Source organism: Leptodactylus fuscus, chromosome 2 (genome assembly GCF_031893055.1).
Source record: "Leptodactylus fuscus isolate aLepFus1 chromosome 2, aLepFus1.hap2, whole genome shotgun sequence".
Taxonomy (NCBI): domain Eukaryota; kingdom Metazoa; phylum Chordata; class Amphibia; order Anura; family Leptodactylidae; genus Leptodactylus; species Leptodactylus fuscus.
The window spans coordinates 211,055,717-211,071,620 of NC_134266.1; the positions used below are offsets into that span (position 1 = coordinate 211,055,717).

Here is a 15,904-nt window from a genome sequence, read left to right on the forward strand (position 1 = left end):
GCTGCTTATCTCCAGAGGATGTGCATCAGTCAGGACAGCTCAGTAGACTTCTGCTATATGGCAGGATTGTACAATACATGTGGATGGCCTTTTTTTTAGCAGTTTTTTCATATTCACAGAATGTCAGTAATGTCAGAGATTTTTCATTCTGGATTTCGTACATTTAATGTAACAAGCAGAATTCCACTTTCAGTTTTTAGGGTATGTCCACATAATGAAACCCACATGTGAAACCTGCCTCCATTAATTTCAGTGGGAGTTCTTGTTGTAGTATAGGGCTTCTCAAAGTTTTTGGATTTGAGCATCACCAGGCAATCTGTTGTGATGCTGGGAAATAAACACTAACAGAGTGAAAAGCAACCAGTAGTGCCAAGTGCCAAAAACACCACAGTATAAAATTACTGGTAGCAGCATTGCCCCCCCCCCCACCACCACCACCACCACCAACCTTCCCCTATCCAAATGGCAGGTACAGTCTGCCTGTTTATACTTCTAGCCAATTGGTAGCAGCATTCTCCCAAATTCAAACAAGTCCCCCATTCCACTATCAAGAGATAAGACTACCACCAGTACCAGCCTATGCTGGCTGCTGTAATCTGACTGGACTGCTCCCAGGTAAAGGACTCTTGGTGATTATGACATCACAGATGCTTCAACCTCTCTAGCCATGGAGACTGCAAGTCTGGCATCATGAGCGCAGTTTCTGCTTTAGAACCCCTGCTTTGTGCTGACATTGGGAGGGACCTGTCCCTCATCACTGCTCCAATCATTTTACAGTGCATTTATAAAGTCCAGACCATTTCACCTTTTTCACATTTTATGCTGTGGCCTTCTACTAAAATAAAAATTAATTTGAGTTTTCTATTCTGCACTCAACACCCCATAATGAGAATGTGAAAACAGAAATCTTTGCTAAATTATTGAAAAGGAAAAACTAAAATATTGCAGTTGACAAAAATATTCAGACCCTTTACTCCATGCTTAGGCTAGGTTCACATCTTCGTTCAGGTTTCTGTTCGGGCGGTCCACTTGGGGACTCCCCAAACGGAAACCTAATCCATTTAAAAGAATCGGTTACCCGTGGAAACCCATGGACCCAATAACGTAGGCCGCGTGGTCTCTGCTCGGTTTCTGCCCAAAAAGGGCTAAAAATGAAGAGAGAAGAGCACTGATTGCAGTGCTTTTCTCTCCACATTTTTCATGCGGAAAGGGGAATGGAATCTGTTGGGAGAGCCAACACTGGTGTGAACCCAGCCTTAGTTGAAGCAGCTTTGGCAGCTCTTACAGCCTTCAGTGTTGTTGTGTATGATGCCACAAAGTTTGCACACTTGGATATGGGGATTTTTTCTGCCATGCTTTGAACATCCTCTAAAGCTCTGTCAGGTTGAATGTCAGTGGACATCCATTTTCAGGTCTCTCCAGAGATATTCAATTGGGTTGAAGTCGGGCACTGGCAGGGCCACTTAAGGACGTTCTTAGACTTATCCCTAAGCTTCTCCTATATTGTGTTGGATATGTGCTTAGTCATTCTCTTGTTGGAAGGTGGAACTTCGGCCCATTTTGAGGTCCTAAATACACTGAATCAGGTTTTCATTTAAGAATATCTCTGTGATTTGCTCCATTCAGGTTTTACTCAACCCTGACCAGTCTCCCTCCCCTCACAATATGATGCAGCCACCTCTATAATTCAATGTAGGGATAGTCAGGAGAAATAATGAGCAGTGTCTGGTTTCCTCCATACACCATACTTGAATTGAGGTCAAAAAGTTCAAATTTGGTTTAATCAGATTTTGTTTTTTACAATCAGAAAGTTGACCTTCTGGAAGTTCCTTGCATCTGCACACAGGATCTTTAGAGCTCACCTAGACAGTCTATTCCCTCGATTACTTGGTGGGGCAACTAGTTCTGGCAAGAGTCTTGGTTGTTCTAAACTTCTTCCACTTAAGAATTATGGAGGCCACTGTGTTCTTGGGAACTTTTAGGCAACCAAAGTTTCGTGTACCCTCCTTCAGATCTGTGCCACCACACAATCCTGTGTCTGAGCTCTACAAGCAGTTCTTTTCTCCTTGGCTTGGTTTTTGCTGTGATATGCATTGCCCTTATATAGACGGAGATGTTTTTCAAAATTATGTCCATTCAACTAAATTTACCACAGCACTCTACAGGTACTCCAGTCAAGGTATAAAACATCTCAAAGACGATCAAGAGAATTGAGGAGCCACCAAAGCTAAATATTAAGTGCCATTTCGAATGGGAAACTTGCAAAATTTCAGATTTTTCCTTTCTACTAAATTTGGGGGGGTAGGGGGAAGCGAAAATTTTGTTTCCACATTGTGATTATGGGGTATGGACAGCAAATTGATAGATTAGCTCAAATTTTTTTTATTGTAGTGCAAGATTTCGAAACATCAACAGGTCTGTAGACTTACTGAATGCATTATATATATGTGGATTTAAGATCCATGTCAGTGACTCATCTATGTGGAATCTGTGTAAAAACTGTTGTGGATCACCACATCAGGATCAAGTTTTTCTCTTTGAGTAATGACCGCTTGACCTGAGCAGATTTTCATCCTCTGGAAATAGGTGGTGACCATTTTTCTTTAATAAATTGGGGATCATGATTTAATATACAAAGTGTATCCGTAAAGCGGACCTTATATAATTCTATAATAAATATAATTTATATCCATAAATCATTAAGTTTATCTAAACATTCAAAAACTTTTGATCTTCTGGCATCATATGTAACATTAATATATATTGTAATATGCTTTATTAACACATTTTGGCTTCTTCTGTGAAATCCTGCACTGAAATCCACTTTGTTTCCTTGTATCTGAAACCTGTACACTGTACACTAATACCTCTAGGAGAGTAATTTGTTAATAAAATCTGTTTAGCTTAAGTTTCATAACAATAAGCTAAATAAATATATATATATATATATATATATATATATATATATATCACAATTTATGTATTGTGAGAAGGTGACAGGCAGAGTGCTGGAATGACGCTATATCTCCCTCAGGTTTTTAACTTATGTGTGGCCCAGTGCGGGTCTTGAGTAGGCTTCAGCTCCAGGTGTGAGTCCTTGGCACATTACTGGGACAGAAAAAGGCTGCAGATCCTGCACTCCAATGCAGATTCATGGAGTGAAAGGAGGCGCCTGGGTCTGTCCTGCAACCCTGAGTCTGGTGAGACAATATCGTGCTTGTTTTGTTTGTATGGCTGGTAGTAAGCCACACGTATAGTTAGGTTATCATTTCTGTTTACGCTAGGTTCACACCTGCGTTCTACTCTCCGTTCTGTGCTTTCTGTCTTCTGCATGCCAGAAGACGGAAACCACAGACCGGGCCCGGCCGTGAGCGGCGGTGAGCGTTTTATGCTCTCCGCCGCGAAACCAGATTTTTTAATCCGGACACAGAGTACTGCATATCTGACTCTGTGTCCGGATTAAAAAACCCGGTTTCGCGGCGGAGAGCGCAAAACGCTCATCGTCGCTCACGGCCAGACACCTTTCTCACCCATTCAAATGAATGGGTGAGAGACTCCTGCAGGTTTCCGTCTCCTGCTCTGTTTTATGCAGGAAACAGAAACCTGCAGAACGGACACCTGGGCGCAGATGTGAACAAGCCCTTAGTTAGTCGTTCAGACGAGCAGAGTTCTGTTTCGTTTTTGCCTGAAAGTAAGGCTGTATTTTATTTTGCTCATCTTGTGCCTGAAGTGAAGGTTTATTTATTTTCCTTTTTTTTTTTTTTTCTAAATAAACCTGTTTGCTGCATATTTCCTGCCCCTGTCTTTGACTGTTTGGGTACACACCAGTTGCTGCTACCGAGCTACCTTCCCCACATATGGCTTTTTGCCTCTGTGCCTCAGGACGGGTTCACATCTGCGCCCCGGGTCTCCGCTTTGTTTCCATCTTCTGCCCAAATAATTGGACAGGAGAGGGAAACCGGCAGTCATTTTTCAAACCCATTCTTTTGAAACAGGTTTTTTTTTTACTGTACACAAAGTTGGACATGCAGGACTTTGTGTCCGATAAAAAAAAAAAACCAGTTTTACCGCGGAGACCACAAAACGCTCACAGGCGCTCATGGTCTGCCGTGTTTCTGTCTCCTGTCTGCAGAAGACGGAAACCCCAAAACAGAGAACTGGGTGCAGATGTGAACCCGTCCTCCGCTTGTTGCTGCTGTAGGATGACCTGCACAAATTGTTTCACAAAGTCCTCCATGATGGCAGTCTACTTTTTAATCTCTCCTGCAGCTTTCACCCAGGATATAGTAGAGGCGAAAAAATTGTATATGTATCTTTAAGGGTGCATTCACACTGAGTAAACGCTAGCTTATTCTGAACGTAAAACACGTTCAGAATAAGCGGCGTCTAAAGCAGCTCCATTCATTTCTATGGGAGCGGGGATACGAGCGCTCCCCATAGAAATGAATGGGCTGCTTCTTTCACTCCGTGCAGTCCCATTGAAGTGAATGGGGAGTGCCGGCGTATACGGCAAGCTCTGCTCATGCCGGAGCGTACACGCCGGCACTCCCCATTCACTTCAATGGGACTGCACGGAGTGAAAGAAGCAGCCCATTCATTTCTATGGGGAGCGCTCGTATCCTCGCTCCCATAGAAATGAATGGAGCTGCTTTAGACGCCGCTTATTCTGAACGTGTTTTACGTTCAGAATAAGCTAGCGTTTACTCAGTGTGAATGCACCCTAAGACTGTTTAAACACACCGTCTGATTGACTAAACAGAAATGATAACTTGCCTATATATGTGGCTTACTACCAGCCACACAAACAAAACAAACACTATTATTTCACTGGACTCGGGGTTACAGGACAGAGCCAGCCATCTCCTCTCACTCCCTGGATCTGCAGCCTTTTCTGGCCCAGTAAGGATTCACACCAGCCAAGGAGCCAAGGATTCACACCAGGATCTGAGGCCTACGCAAGACCTGCCCTGTCCAACACATAAGTTAAAAACCTGGGGGAGATACAGTGAGATTCCATCACTCTGCCTGTCACCTTCTCACAGTATGTATATGTTTTTATTATTTTTTTATTTTATTATTACATGAAAGGGTGGTTCTCTCATAAATATTCATAGTGAGTGCTGTAAATAGGTTCTGATGCGCCATGTGATTTGCATGTGACCCAGACCATATTGTCTTCTTCTGGTAGTAATGGTAACAGCAGTAGCTGGAGCAGTCTGGGATTGGAGGGAGACTTGTGTGAAGAGAATTTATCCTTCCCACCATCAGACAGGTTGGTTTAGTTAGAAGCTGTGCATGAAATAGATTATTTATTTCTAGTATACGCATGGAATATCATGTAACTGCTATGTAATGCATGTATCCTCTTTCCTTGAAAATAATACTGTGCATGCGTCCTCCTATTTATGTGTAGCTGAGCTAATTCTCCTATAGTTTCTTTGTAGAACTAGCATGTGTATAACTATTTTATTACTATGAATGGGGTTACAGTTAGTGAAGCATTACATAAAGTATATGCATAAGGGCTGACATTGCGATTAATGTACAGTTCATAACCTCACCGACTTGAGATGTGTATGAATATAGCCAAATATTGAAACTGAGACCAGGGTATTTACTTTCATCTGTAATAAACCAGCTCCTGATCCTTCCCCAGCTAGGTCTAGCTCCTGATCCTTCCCCAGCTAGGTCTAGCTCCTGATCCTTACCCAGCTTGGTCTAGCTCCTGATCCTTACCCAGCTAGGTCTAGCTCCTGATCCTTGCCCACCTAGGTCTCGCTCCTGATCATTACCCAGCTAGGTCTAGCTCCTGATCCTTAACCAGCTAGGTCTAGCTCCTGATCCTGGCCCAGCTAGGTCTAGCTCTTGATCCTGACCCAACTAGGTCTAGCTCTTGATCCTTTCCCAGCCAGGTCTAGCTCCTGATCCTTACCCAGCTAGGTCTAGCTTCTGATCCTTCCCCAGCTAGGTCTAGCTTCTGATCCTTACCCAGCTAGGTCTAGCTTCTGATCCTTACCCAGCTAGGTCTAGCTTCTGATCCTTACCCAGCTAGGTCTAGCTCCTGATCCTTCCCCAGCTAGGTCTAGCTCCTGATCCTTACCCATCTAGGTCTAGCTCCTGATCCTTCCCCAGCTAGGTCTAGCTTCTGATCCTTCCCCAGCTAGGTCTAGCTTCTGATCCTTACCCAGCTAGGTCTAGCTTCTGATCCTTACCCAGCTAGGTCTAGCTCCTGATCCTTCCCCAGCTAGGTCTAGCTCCTGATCCTTCCCCAGCTAGGTCTAGCTCCTGATCCTTACCCAGCTAGGTCTAGCTCCTGATCCTTACCCAGCTAGGTCTAGCTCCTGATACTTACCCAGCTAGGTCTAGCTCCTGATCCTTGCCCACCTAGGTCTCGCTCCTGATCATTACCCAGCTAGGTCTAGCTCCTGATCCTGGCCCAGCTAGGTCTAGCTCTTGATCCTGACCCAACTAGGTCTAGCTCTTGATCCTTTCCCAGCCAGGTCTAGCTCCTGATCCTTACCAGGCTAGGTCTAGCTTCTGATCCTTCCCCAGCTAGGTCTAGCTCCTGATCCTTCCCCAGCTAGGTCTAGCTTCTGATCCTTACCCAGCTAGGTCTAGCTTCTGATCCTTACCCAGCTAGGTCTAGCTCCTGATCCTTCCCCAGCTAGGTCTAGCTCCTGATCCTTCCCCAGCTAGGTCTAGCTCCTGATCCTTACCCAGCTAGGTCTAGCTCTTGATCCTTACCCAGCTAGGTCTAGCTCTTGAATGAAACAAACTTTGCTGGATATTTTTTTTTATCAATTGATAACTGTTTTCCTGTTGAAACTTAGTGACGGCACAGAAGATAAAGATGAAGACCCCAAAATAACTGCACAAGGTAATTTATATATTCTCCTATATATTATTGGCTACATCATGAAAGCTGTCTTTGAGGTCTTTTAGTACCTTGTGCAAGAAATATAATAAAGGTTTAAGGGAGAGACGATGGACTGTAGTATGGATAAGCTTTTTGAAGATTCAGGAGACAGAGACTGCCTATGTAGTATATGTAGAATAATTTAACTCTGCTTTGAGATATTAAAATATGTTCACATGACATATATTTTACTACCTGAAATATGGAGTTGACTTTACCAAAAGAACATCTAGAGGTTGATTTGTTTTGAAATATGCTTTAAAAATTACCAGGTGTCCATACCTTTAAAAGGGTTGAGAGAGGGGTAAATGACATCCAGTTTTTGACCATGAATATGGAACCATGTCTGTGACTTTACATTTAACTAGGAAAATTGGAGAGCGAGAGAGAATTTTGACAAATGTGCAAATGTTTTAGGCAGGTTTGGGGGGGAGAAAATGCTGGAAAGTGGAAGTGTTAATTTTTATCATTTTTACAAAATTGAGTAAACAAAAGCAAAATCTAAATCACATCAATATGAATGTGACCACCCTTTGCTTCTAGGTACACTTGTATACAGTTATTGTAGGAAATCGGGAGGGAGGTTGTTCCAAGCATCTTGGAGACCTAACCAGAGATCTTCTGTGGGGATGTAGGCTTCTGCTTCTTCATGTCATGCCAGACAGTCATTGTGTTGAGATCAGGATAACTTATACCTTGGTTTAAAATATTCAATATAAAGGAAGCACTTGGAATCACATTGTAGTAGTGACAATAGTAGTAAATGGAATACATCAAGCCTACTTTCATTACTAATTTCAGTATAGTCCTGAAGAAGCCTGTTGTAGAATGACATCCACAATTGTTGGCTAATACGCAGCTTGCTGAAGTCTTATTAGATTTGTATGTACAGGAGAAACAAACCGTCTCTGTCATTTTATTCCAGTTGTAAATCAGCAGTGTAAGATTCTGCACATCAGAAATGTGGACCTGGGACCAAGCTCAGTGGAGTCACAGCTCAGGACATTATTGCAGTGGATCGCTGCCTCAGAGTCTGGCATTTCTGAAATCCACTTTCTTGACCACAGCAAACAAGAGTTATTACTTGTAAGTTTATTATATCCAATCTTATTTTGGTGTATACTGCATTTTTAATTTAAAAAAATGATGGCATACCTCTTTGTATGTATCTGTACATACTAGGCAGTGTTAAGTCATATAGGGATAGTTCACATGGAGTATCTTGCAGGCAGATTTTGACGCGGGATCCGCCTCAAAATCCGCCTGCAAAAATGGCTCCTATTGACTTCAATGGGAGCCATTTGCTTTTTTTCCTGCTAGCTAGTAGTAGAAAAAAGAAGCGAGATGCCCTATCTTGCCGCGGATTCTGCGGCTGATTCAGCCACAGCATCCGGGGCCTGAGACACGCTCCTGTTTATACTCATTCATTCGTGCCTAATCAGAAGCGGGATGCTGCGACAGAATGCCGATGCTGCATTGGCATCCCATCGCGGCTAGCCATGCAGAATGTTCACATGATGGAAAAGGTTTCCGCGACCTTTTCCTCCGTGTGAACATACCCATTTGACTATTTGAAGCATTACAACCCCTACAAGTGTGTCTCAGATCTGTAGTCAACCACTCAAAGCTTCAGCAAAAGATAAAACGCCCATATGAAACCCTACTTTACACAAGTGGGATTTTGGTCCAACCAAAGAGAGAACCAGGACCCAGACTCCCAGCATCAAACTCATAGGAGCTCCTACCTTCCCATGGCTTTACTGTTATCCTGTTTATAGTACGTGAAAGTAGTCCCAAGAGCAGGTAGGACTCCTACCATCATAGATCACTATAGTGCTAGGGGTTCGGGTTCGGGTCCCGGCTCAGTGTTTGGTCTGGGAAATATGGCCCATATGCAGTCAGTATCTTATGACTGAACCTGCCAATGTGAAGCAAACTGCTAGTTTTTCCTGTGTGTGTTCTTGTATATGAAGACCATACTTGAGATTCGGAGCTCTGAATTAGTTGATCATAAGTACAATTCTTACAGTCCATTTGTTTTTGCCAATCACAAATTCTTCTATAGGTTCAAAAAAGGGGTGAGGCCCGACATTCAGATACCAATATCTGAGAAGACACAGGCATATCAGTACATTGAGCTGCCAAAAACCTTTTCCATATAATCTTTGTCTACTCTTCAAGAAGGTGTTTCCTGTGACATATATCAGCTAGAATCTAGAATGGGTGATAAATGTCTAATTTCTGGGGGTCTACCAGTGGGGTCTTGAGAATAGGGATCCTGAACTCTGTTCCTCCTCACTGGATGACTACAGTGGGTAGATTCTGAATGGAGCGTTGGTTGAACTCGTGCCCTGCTCCATTCAGTGTCTCTGAGGATGACTGCTATAAGTGAACACTCAACTGGACTGCATGTAAAAGTCCCATAGACTTTGAATGAACTGACACATCACATGCTCAGTTTAGACCAGCAGTGAATCCAAGTTCCTGATCTCTGTACAACCTCAGTTTAACGATCTGTGGGGGTCACAGCAGATTAGGGAATAAATGATTCTGAGTCAGATCTGATTCAGATGATTCCACTTCATGTGTTTCTGTGGTTTGCCATTGGAGCGTACAAAGTTACTGTAAGTGAACTCTTCGGATGCACAAAAAAGAAAAAAATCTTGACGACAGATTCATCTTCGTTGTATCTAGAGAGTGATTGACTTTCCGTTCAAGGGTAGAAATTGTGAACATCGCTGGTTACAAAAATGTAACCTCCTCACATCATTAGATATTATTGTTTGTAGGAAACGCACAGAGTGTGAAAAGCTAATTCCAAAATATACAAGATATTTTAGTTTAAGGTGGAGCAGTAGCCACAAAAACCACTCTGTGCCACAATAGGAAAATCCACATCAATAATTAGGCTTGTGTTTCTATGTGTGGTATTAGGGTGCGGAGACAAACCTATTACCTTCTTCAAAATTTCCTGTTTTTACCCTATTTTGTTAAACCCACAAACCACTAGATGGTAAAGGGTTTCTATGTCAAAATATTTATCTTGTCAATTAAAACCCATTCTGTCGAGGAGAAGACCTAGGTTAGGTTGACATTGAGTTTAATGTGTGTTTTCATGGTTAGTATCTGCTTGTGGGATCTTGACATTTTTCTTCTTTTTCAGCTTTTTAGACGTGTTCGAGAAAAAGGCTGGAAAATCGGTGACCTCTTCCAAGCTGTTCTGCAGTACTGTGAAAACTCTGACCTGTCCTCGGATATGCCCAGTCCTTTGTATGCTTGGCTCTTGGAATATTGTTAACAGGCACTTTATTACTGAAGAGAAGAGACAGATGTGAATTTATCTGCAAATGGTTATTTTAACGATCAGCTTTTTCTGTTCAGTTACTTTACTGTAGCTTTGCATTGTCCAATATGTCTTTGTACACACTTCTCACATATAAATGAAGCATATCTATGTGAATGGTACCAAGGCGTTTGAGTACCTGTAGTGTTCTTGGCATAAAGTGAAGAGATGTTTATATAGCACTTGTTGTATTGGCTGCAGGACGCTATTTCTATGTCACATATCTGTATCTGATAATTGCTTTGTTTGTTTTTTTTTAAAGAAATTTTAAAGTCACAACATAAGTGAAGTTAGATTGCAGTTTGTTCATTTAGAGAACATGTATGCACACACACACACCTTGTGAGACACGTGATTGTATACTGTATGATTTCTCAGCACTTCTTTCTGTAATGTAATGTACCTGATGTGTATCACAACTCTGTTCACTACTTTATAACAAAACTGCCCTGAGAAAAAAATTGGACAAATAGGACTGACATACATCAAAATAGAGGCCGATTCTGATATATCCTATTAATATTATAAATGTGAAAGTTTGTGAGTTTGTGGGTTTGTGTGTTTGGATGTTTGCATGTTCGGATGTTTGTTCCTCAATCACGGAAAAACCGCTCCACCGATTGTGGAAAATTTCAGCCAAAACATAGTTAATACACCCGATTAAACAATAGGCTACTTTTCGTCACAATAGCGCACATACGTTTGTGCCAGGACCCCCACAAAATCCAAACTCACACCACCATCTCTGCAATCTCACACACTTTGGACCATAGCAAGCCACACAATTCATATTGCCCTCTACAGCCTCGCCCCTAACCCCACACAATCACATATACATATACTTTACCACTTTGCCCCTCACCTTAACGATTCTCCAGGAGGTTCTCTTTAACGCTCCGGAGCAGCTATGTTTGCCGACCCCCACCGCTCTGACAATCCGCGACACCGCCCACCTATGTCAATACCCCTAGGCGGTCTAATAAATGCAAAAAAAAAAGTTTAAAAAAAGTAAAAAAAATATATAAAAAAATAAATAAAAAGGATTAAAAATTCAAATCACCCCCTTTCCCTAGAACACATCTAAAAGTAGTTAAAAACTGTGAAACACATACATGTTAGGTATCCCCGCGTCCGAAATCGCCCGCTCTACAAAGCTATACAAATATTTTTCCTGTTAGGTAAACGCCGTAGCGGGAAAAATGGTCAAAAGTGCCAAACCACCATTTTTTCACTGTTTTGATTCTGATAAAAATTTGAATAAAAAGTGATCAAAGCAATAACATTTCCCGAAAATGATAGAAATACAAAGTACACCCGGTCCCGCAAAAAAAGACACCCTATACATCCCCGTACATGGACGTATAAAAAAGTTACGGCTGTCGGAATATGGCGACTTTTCAAAAAATAATTTTTTCACAGTTTTGGATTTTTTTTAAGGGGTCAAAATGTAAATAAAACCATATAAATTTGGTATCCCCGGAATCGTAACGAAACACAGAATACAGGGGACATGTCATTTTGGTTGCACAGTGAACGCCGTAAAACCAAAGCCCGTAAGAAAGTCGCAGAAATGCATTTTTTCTTCAAATCCACCCCATTCTGAATTTTTTCCCTGCTTCCCAGTACATTATATAGAATAAATAATGGTGGCATCATGAAGAAAAATTTGTCCCAGGAAAAATTAAGACCTCATATGGCTCTGGGAGCGGAGAAATAAAAAAGTTATGGGGTTTAGAAGGAGGGGAGTCAAAAACGAAAATCAAAAAATGCCATCCGCGGGAAAGGGTTAACTTCAAATACCTCTGTCCCAAAGTCACTATGTAAAGTTTCTCACAACACCGTATATATAGCAGCTCAAATACAAAGTAACTGCAACACAAAAGTCTCACGTATTCTCTGAATTACTACAAAAACAAGATACAAAGTTACATTTCATAACCCGTACGTTATACACACTACAAAAACCTTACCCACGCCTGTATATACCCACTGCTACAATCATCGCAGACGAAGTCGCGGGTACCAGCTAATATATATATATATATATATATATATATATATATATATATATATATATATATATAAGCAGCCGTGTGTAATCCTTTACTAGCAGTCCCCATACACCAATGCTTTTCATACTGTAAGGTGGGTCTTGTTGATAAAGGACCCTTAGTAGTTAAGTACACCTGGTTAGGTGGTTAGGGGTTTTGGTTTTTTTTTTAAAGAAAAGTGATCTTAAAGGACTCATACCGGATTATAGTCTTTTACTAAAATAGTGCCACATCTGATAACGCAGTTACGTTTCAGTGAATGTAGCCGAGCTGCAATACTGCACACAACCAGTGTCAGGCGTGGCACTATTTTTGGAAGAATGCTTTCAAATCCTGTGAATCCCTATCTAAGGCTGCATTCACACAGAGTAACGCCAGGCGTCATTTGTGTGTAATTTGTGTGTTTTTTACGGCCGTCATAAAACGTTTACATAGAGTTCTATAGGAAAAGACGTCCGTAATTTACTGCCGTCATTTACGGCCGTCATTACAATGACGGCCGTAAATGACGGCAGTAAATTACGGACGTCTTTTCCTATAGAACTCTATGTAAACGTTTTATGACGGCCGTAAAAGACACACAAATTACACACAAATGACGCCTGGCGTTACTCTGTGTGAATGCAGCCTTAGGGTGCATGCACACTACGTAACGCCGGGCGTGTATGAGAGCCGTACACGCCGGCGTTACAGCAGGGCTGCCGAACACTTCCCATTCACTTCAATGGGAGCGCTCGTAAACGCCGCTGTTACGAGCGCTCCCATTGAAGTGAATGGGAAGTGTTCGGCAGTCTGCCGTAATGCCGGCGTGTACGGCTCTCATACACGCCCGGCGTTACGTAGTGTGCATGCACCCTTAGACTGCACCAATGTCTGGTTCTGCAATGTGATTGACATTTTTGTGCACATTTTAGTTTTTTAGATATTTATTGAATGAAGTGACAAAATGAAGGATGGAGTATGTATGACAAGCATACATGATAGAGGAGTGGCAATGGTTGTGCAGTAAAGAGAGTATTAGAGGGGGTATGTGTATACATGTATTATGGGTCCAGGTTTGGAGGGGGCATTTGTAATCGCAGTAATTCACAAGACCTCTTCTGAGTTCAATGTACCGTACGTCTCTTCGGGCTTCAGGAATGTTTTTCCATTTTGTTCTGGCCTTTGAACACTGTTGAGGTTCAGATGTCACATTGTCCAAACTAGCAGAACCTCACTAGAGAAAAACATTTAAAAAAAAAAAAACTCTAAACAATAGCTTGTTAGCAAAACAATAGAATGCATCTGTAGAAAGCTAATTTCTATGGCCATGATAAAGGTCTTTCTGGGAATAAAATATTGATAACTGTAGGATGGGTCATTATTTTCAGATTTGTGGGGTCCAATCCCCGGCACCCCCACAGATTAATTGTTCAGAGCTATACACAGGTGAGCGCCACTTCTGCTTGACAGGTTAATGACTTGTCATTCATTCAGTACAATATATAGCACTATACTTGGCAAGTAATGAAGAGTTCACAGTGGTTGTCCAAATGCTGGAGTCTCTCGAAAAAGTTGAATGGGTCAAACTCACATTATCTGATATGTATTATCTATCCTAACAAGACGTCAATAATATGTTAGTCTTAGAAAACCTTTGGGTTTTTTTATCTTGCAGATTTTGCTGTGGTTTTTGAGCCAAAGCCAAGAGTAGCTTTAACAGGAATGAGAAATCTATAAGAAAAACACTGATATTTCTCGCTTCTGCTAGAGTCACCGCTGCCTTTGGCTCAAAAAACTGCAGCAAAATGTGCAACAAAAAATCAGCTATTTTTCAATCTGCCATGATCCTTCTTTGTTATTCAGGCACTAACACCACAGGAATGTCACAGTTTCTAACTATACATCATAAGGAGGACCTTTCACCTTTCTGTCTTGCACACAAGTCCTGCTTATACAGACCTTGTCCAGTGTATGTGCATTGAAAGTGACTGCAAGTGTTGTGTAATAGTGATATGTAACCAAGTACCACCATGGACATCATTTTCAGAAAAAGAGAAAAGTAAATATTGAACCACTGTTAAAAGATAATGCAAAAAATGCAAGGTGATAGGTTCTGTAGAAAGAAAGAAAATGCAAATGATATTTCCTCTTTAACCTATGAATGATGCTAATCTGTCGTTTTTCTCTACAATGGCCAGTGACTACAGTTAGGGGTCGTTCACACCACCACTCGTGACCGTCAGCAGTGTCCGTTACAAGATTATAGGAACGGATACTAGCAGAGCCATCACAAATTTGTAAAAAATTCCATCGATTTCAATGGGATTTTATCTGTTGTTCATTAGTGTCCATTTATATCAAATCTGTCACATCTCCATATATTCAGTGACAAAAAAAAATCCTGCATGCAGGACCTGTGTCCGTATAAAATAACGTTTTTATGATGGACGTCAAGTGTCCATTGTTTTTTTTAATATCAAAGTCTATGAGTATCAGACAGACATCTATTATACTGTCTGGGTTTTTTTCTGCACATGCTCAGAAACCAGGAAAAAAAACAAACAACCAAAACCGAACAGTATAAAAACAAACTCTAATTGACGCTATTGTGTCCGTTTTTTTTAACTGATCCATTAATTAGTGTCCGTTCATGTTATGATGTGTCCAATTTTTTTTTTCTTTTTTTAACGGGCACTATCAGAACGGACATCCATTGGTAGTGTGAACCCATCCTTAGTTTGAAAGACTGAAACCCATTCCTTGTTTCACCAATGCTTTGGGCTGCTGCTCTCCCCCCGCTGTAGCTTTGCCTATTAAAGGGCGTTTGTCTCCAGAATCCAGCCCTAACCCGGCCCCCCAGATATATAGGTTAGGGTCACCTGAATCGGATGGCGTTCTCCCTTTTGTGACTTGGTGCCTTTGTTACTAACATATCGCTGTTTTTGTCAATATGCAAATTAGCTCTTTGGAGCAATGAGGGTGTTGTCATTGCTCCAAAAAGGTAACCAGTAACACCCTTACCCAAAAAGCTGATTTGTATGTTGCCACAACAGTGATGTCTCTACAACAGAACAACCAATTCACAAGTGGAAACACCATTTGATTCAGATGACCCTAACCTATCTGTCTGCAGAGCTGGGTTAATATGCTGGGCTCTGGTGACAGAGACTCCCTTTGAGATTAGCTGCTGTATATATTTGGTTTTTGTCAGGGTAGAATAATTCTAAAGTATAGACTACTAACCCACCAACGAGAAACATCCAGTAAATACCAAACCCAGAAAAAAAAAAGGATATTCTTGTTGGCTTCTGCTTTTACCCCTTTTTATTTAAGGTGAGCACATTTTATCCTGTTACAGGAAATCCTAACCATAAATTGTCAGATACATTTCTTTGAGTAAACCTTCCTTGTTATTTCAGGAGCCTTACATCGATTGCGGTCTCTTTAGACACTGATATGTGCAGTATATTAACAGTTGTTACATATTTTGCGTGTACCTTTGCACAAAATGTACATATTAATTAATATTAATAAAGCTATTATTGTAAAGATGTTTCTTCAAAATTTTGTTGTTGTGAGTTCAGAAAATAATTATAAATGGATAAATGGAAA

The 15,904-nt window shown here is 41.3% G+C and overlaps 1 protein-coding gene across 2 annotated transcripts in view; it reads left to right on the forward strand.

Annotated features, from left to right (window-relative positions):
- AKAP11 (A-kinase anchoring protein 11) overlaps positions 1 to 12,742 on the forward strand; it is a 36,100-nt gene extending 23,358 nt beyond the window's left edge. Inside the window, exons 9-12 of one of the 2 annotated variants that reach the window (XM_075265449.1) lie at positions 5,189 to 5,272; positions 6,831 to 6,877; positions 7,842 to 8,002; positions 10,080 to 12,742. In XM_075265449.1, the coding sequence (XP_075121550.1) occupies positions 5,189 to 5,272; positions 6,831 to 6,877; positions 7,842 to 8,002; positions 10,080 to 10,214 (427 nt within the window). In that variant the 3' untranslated portion in view covers positions 10,215 to 12,742. The remainder of the gene's footprint in view (positions 1 to 5,188; positions 5,273 to 6,830; positions 6,878 to 7,841; positions 8,003 to 10,079) is intronic. The other variant, XM_075265450.1, reaches the window with a different exon arrangement.
- The last annotated feature ends 3,162 nt before the right edge of the window (positions 12,743 to 15,904 follow it).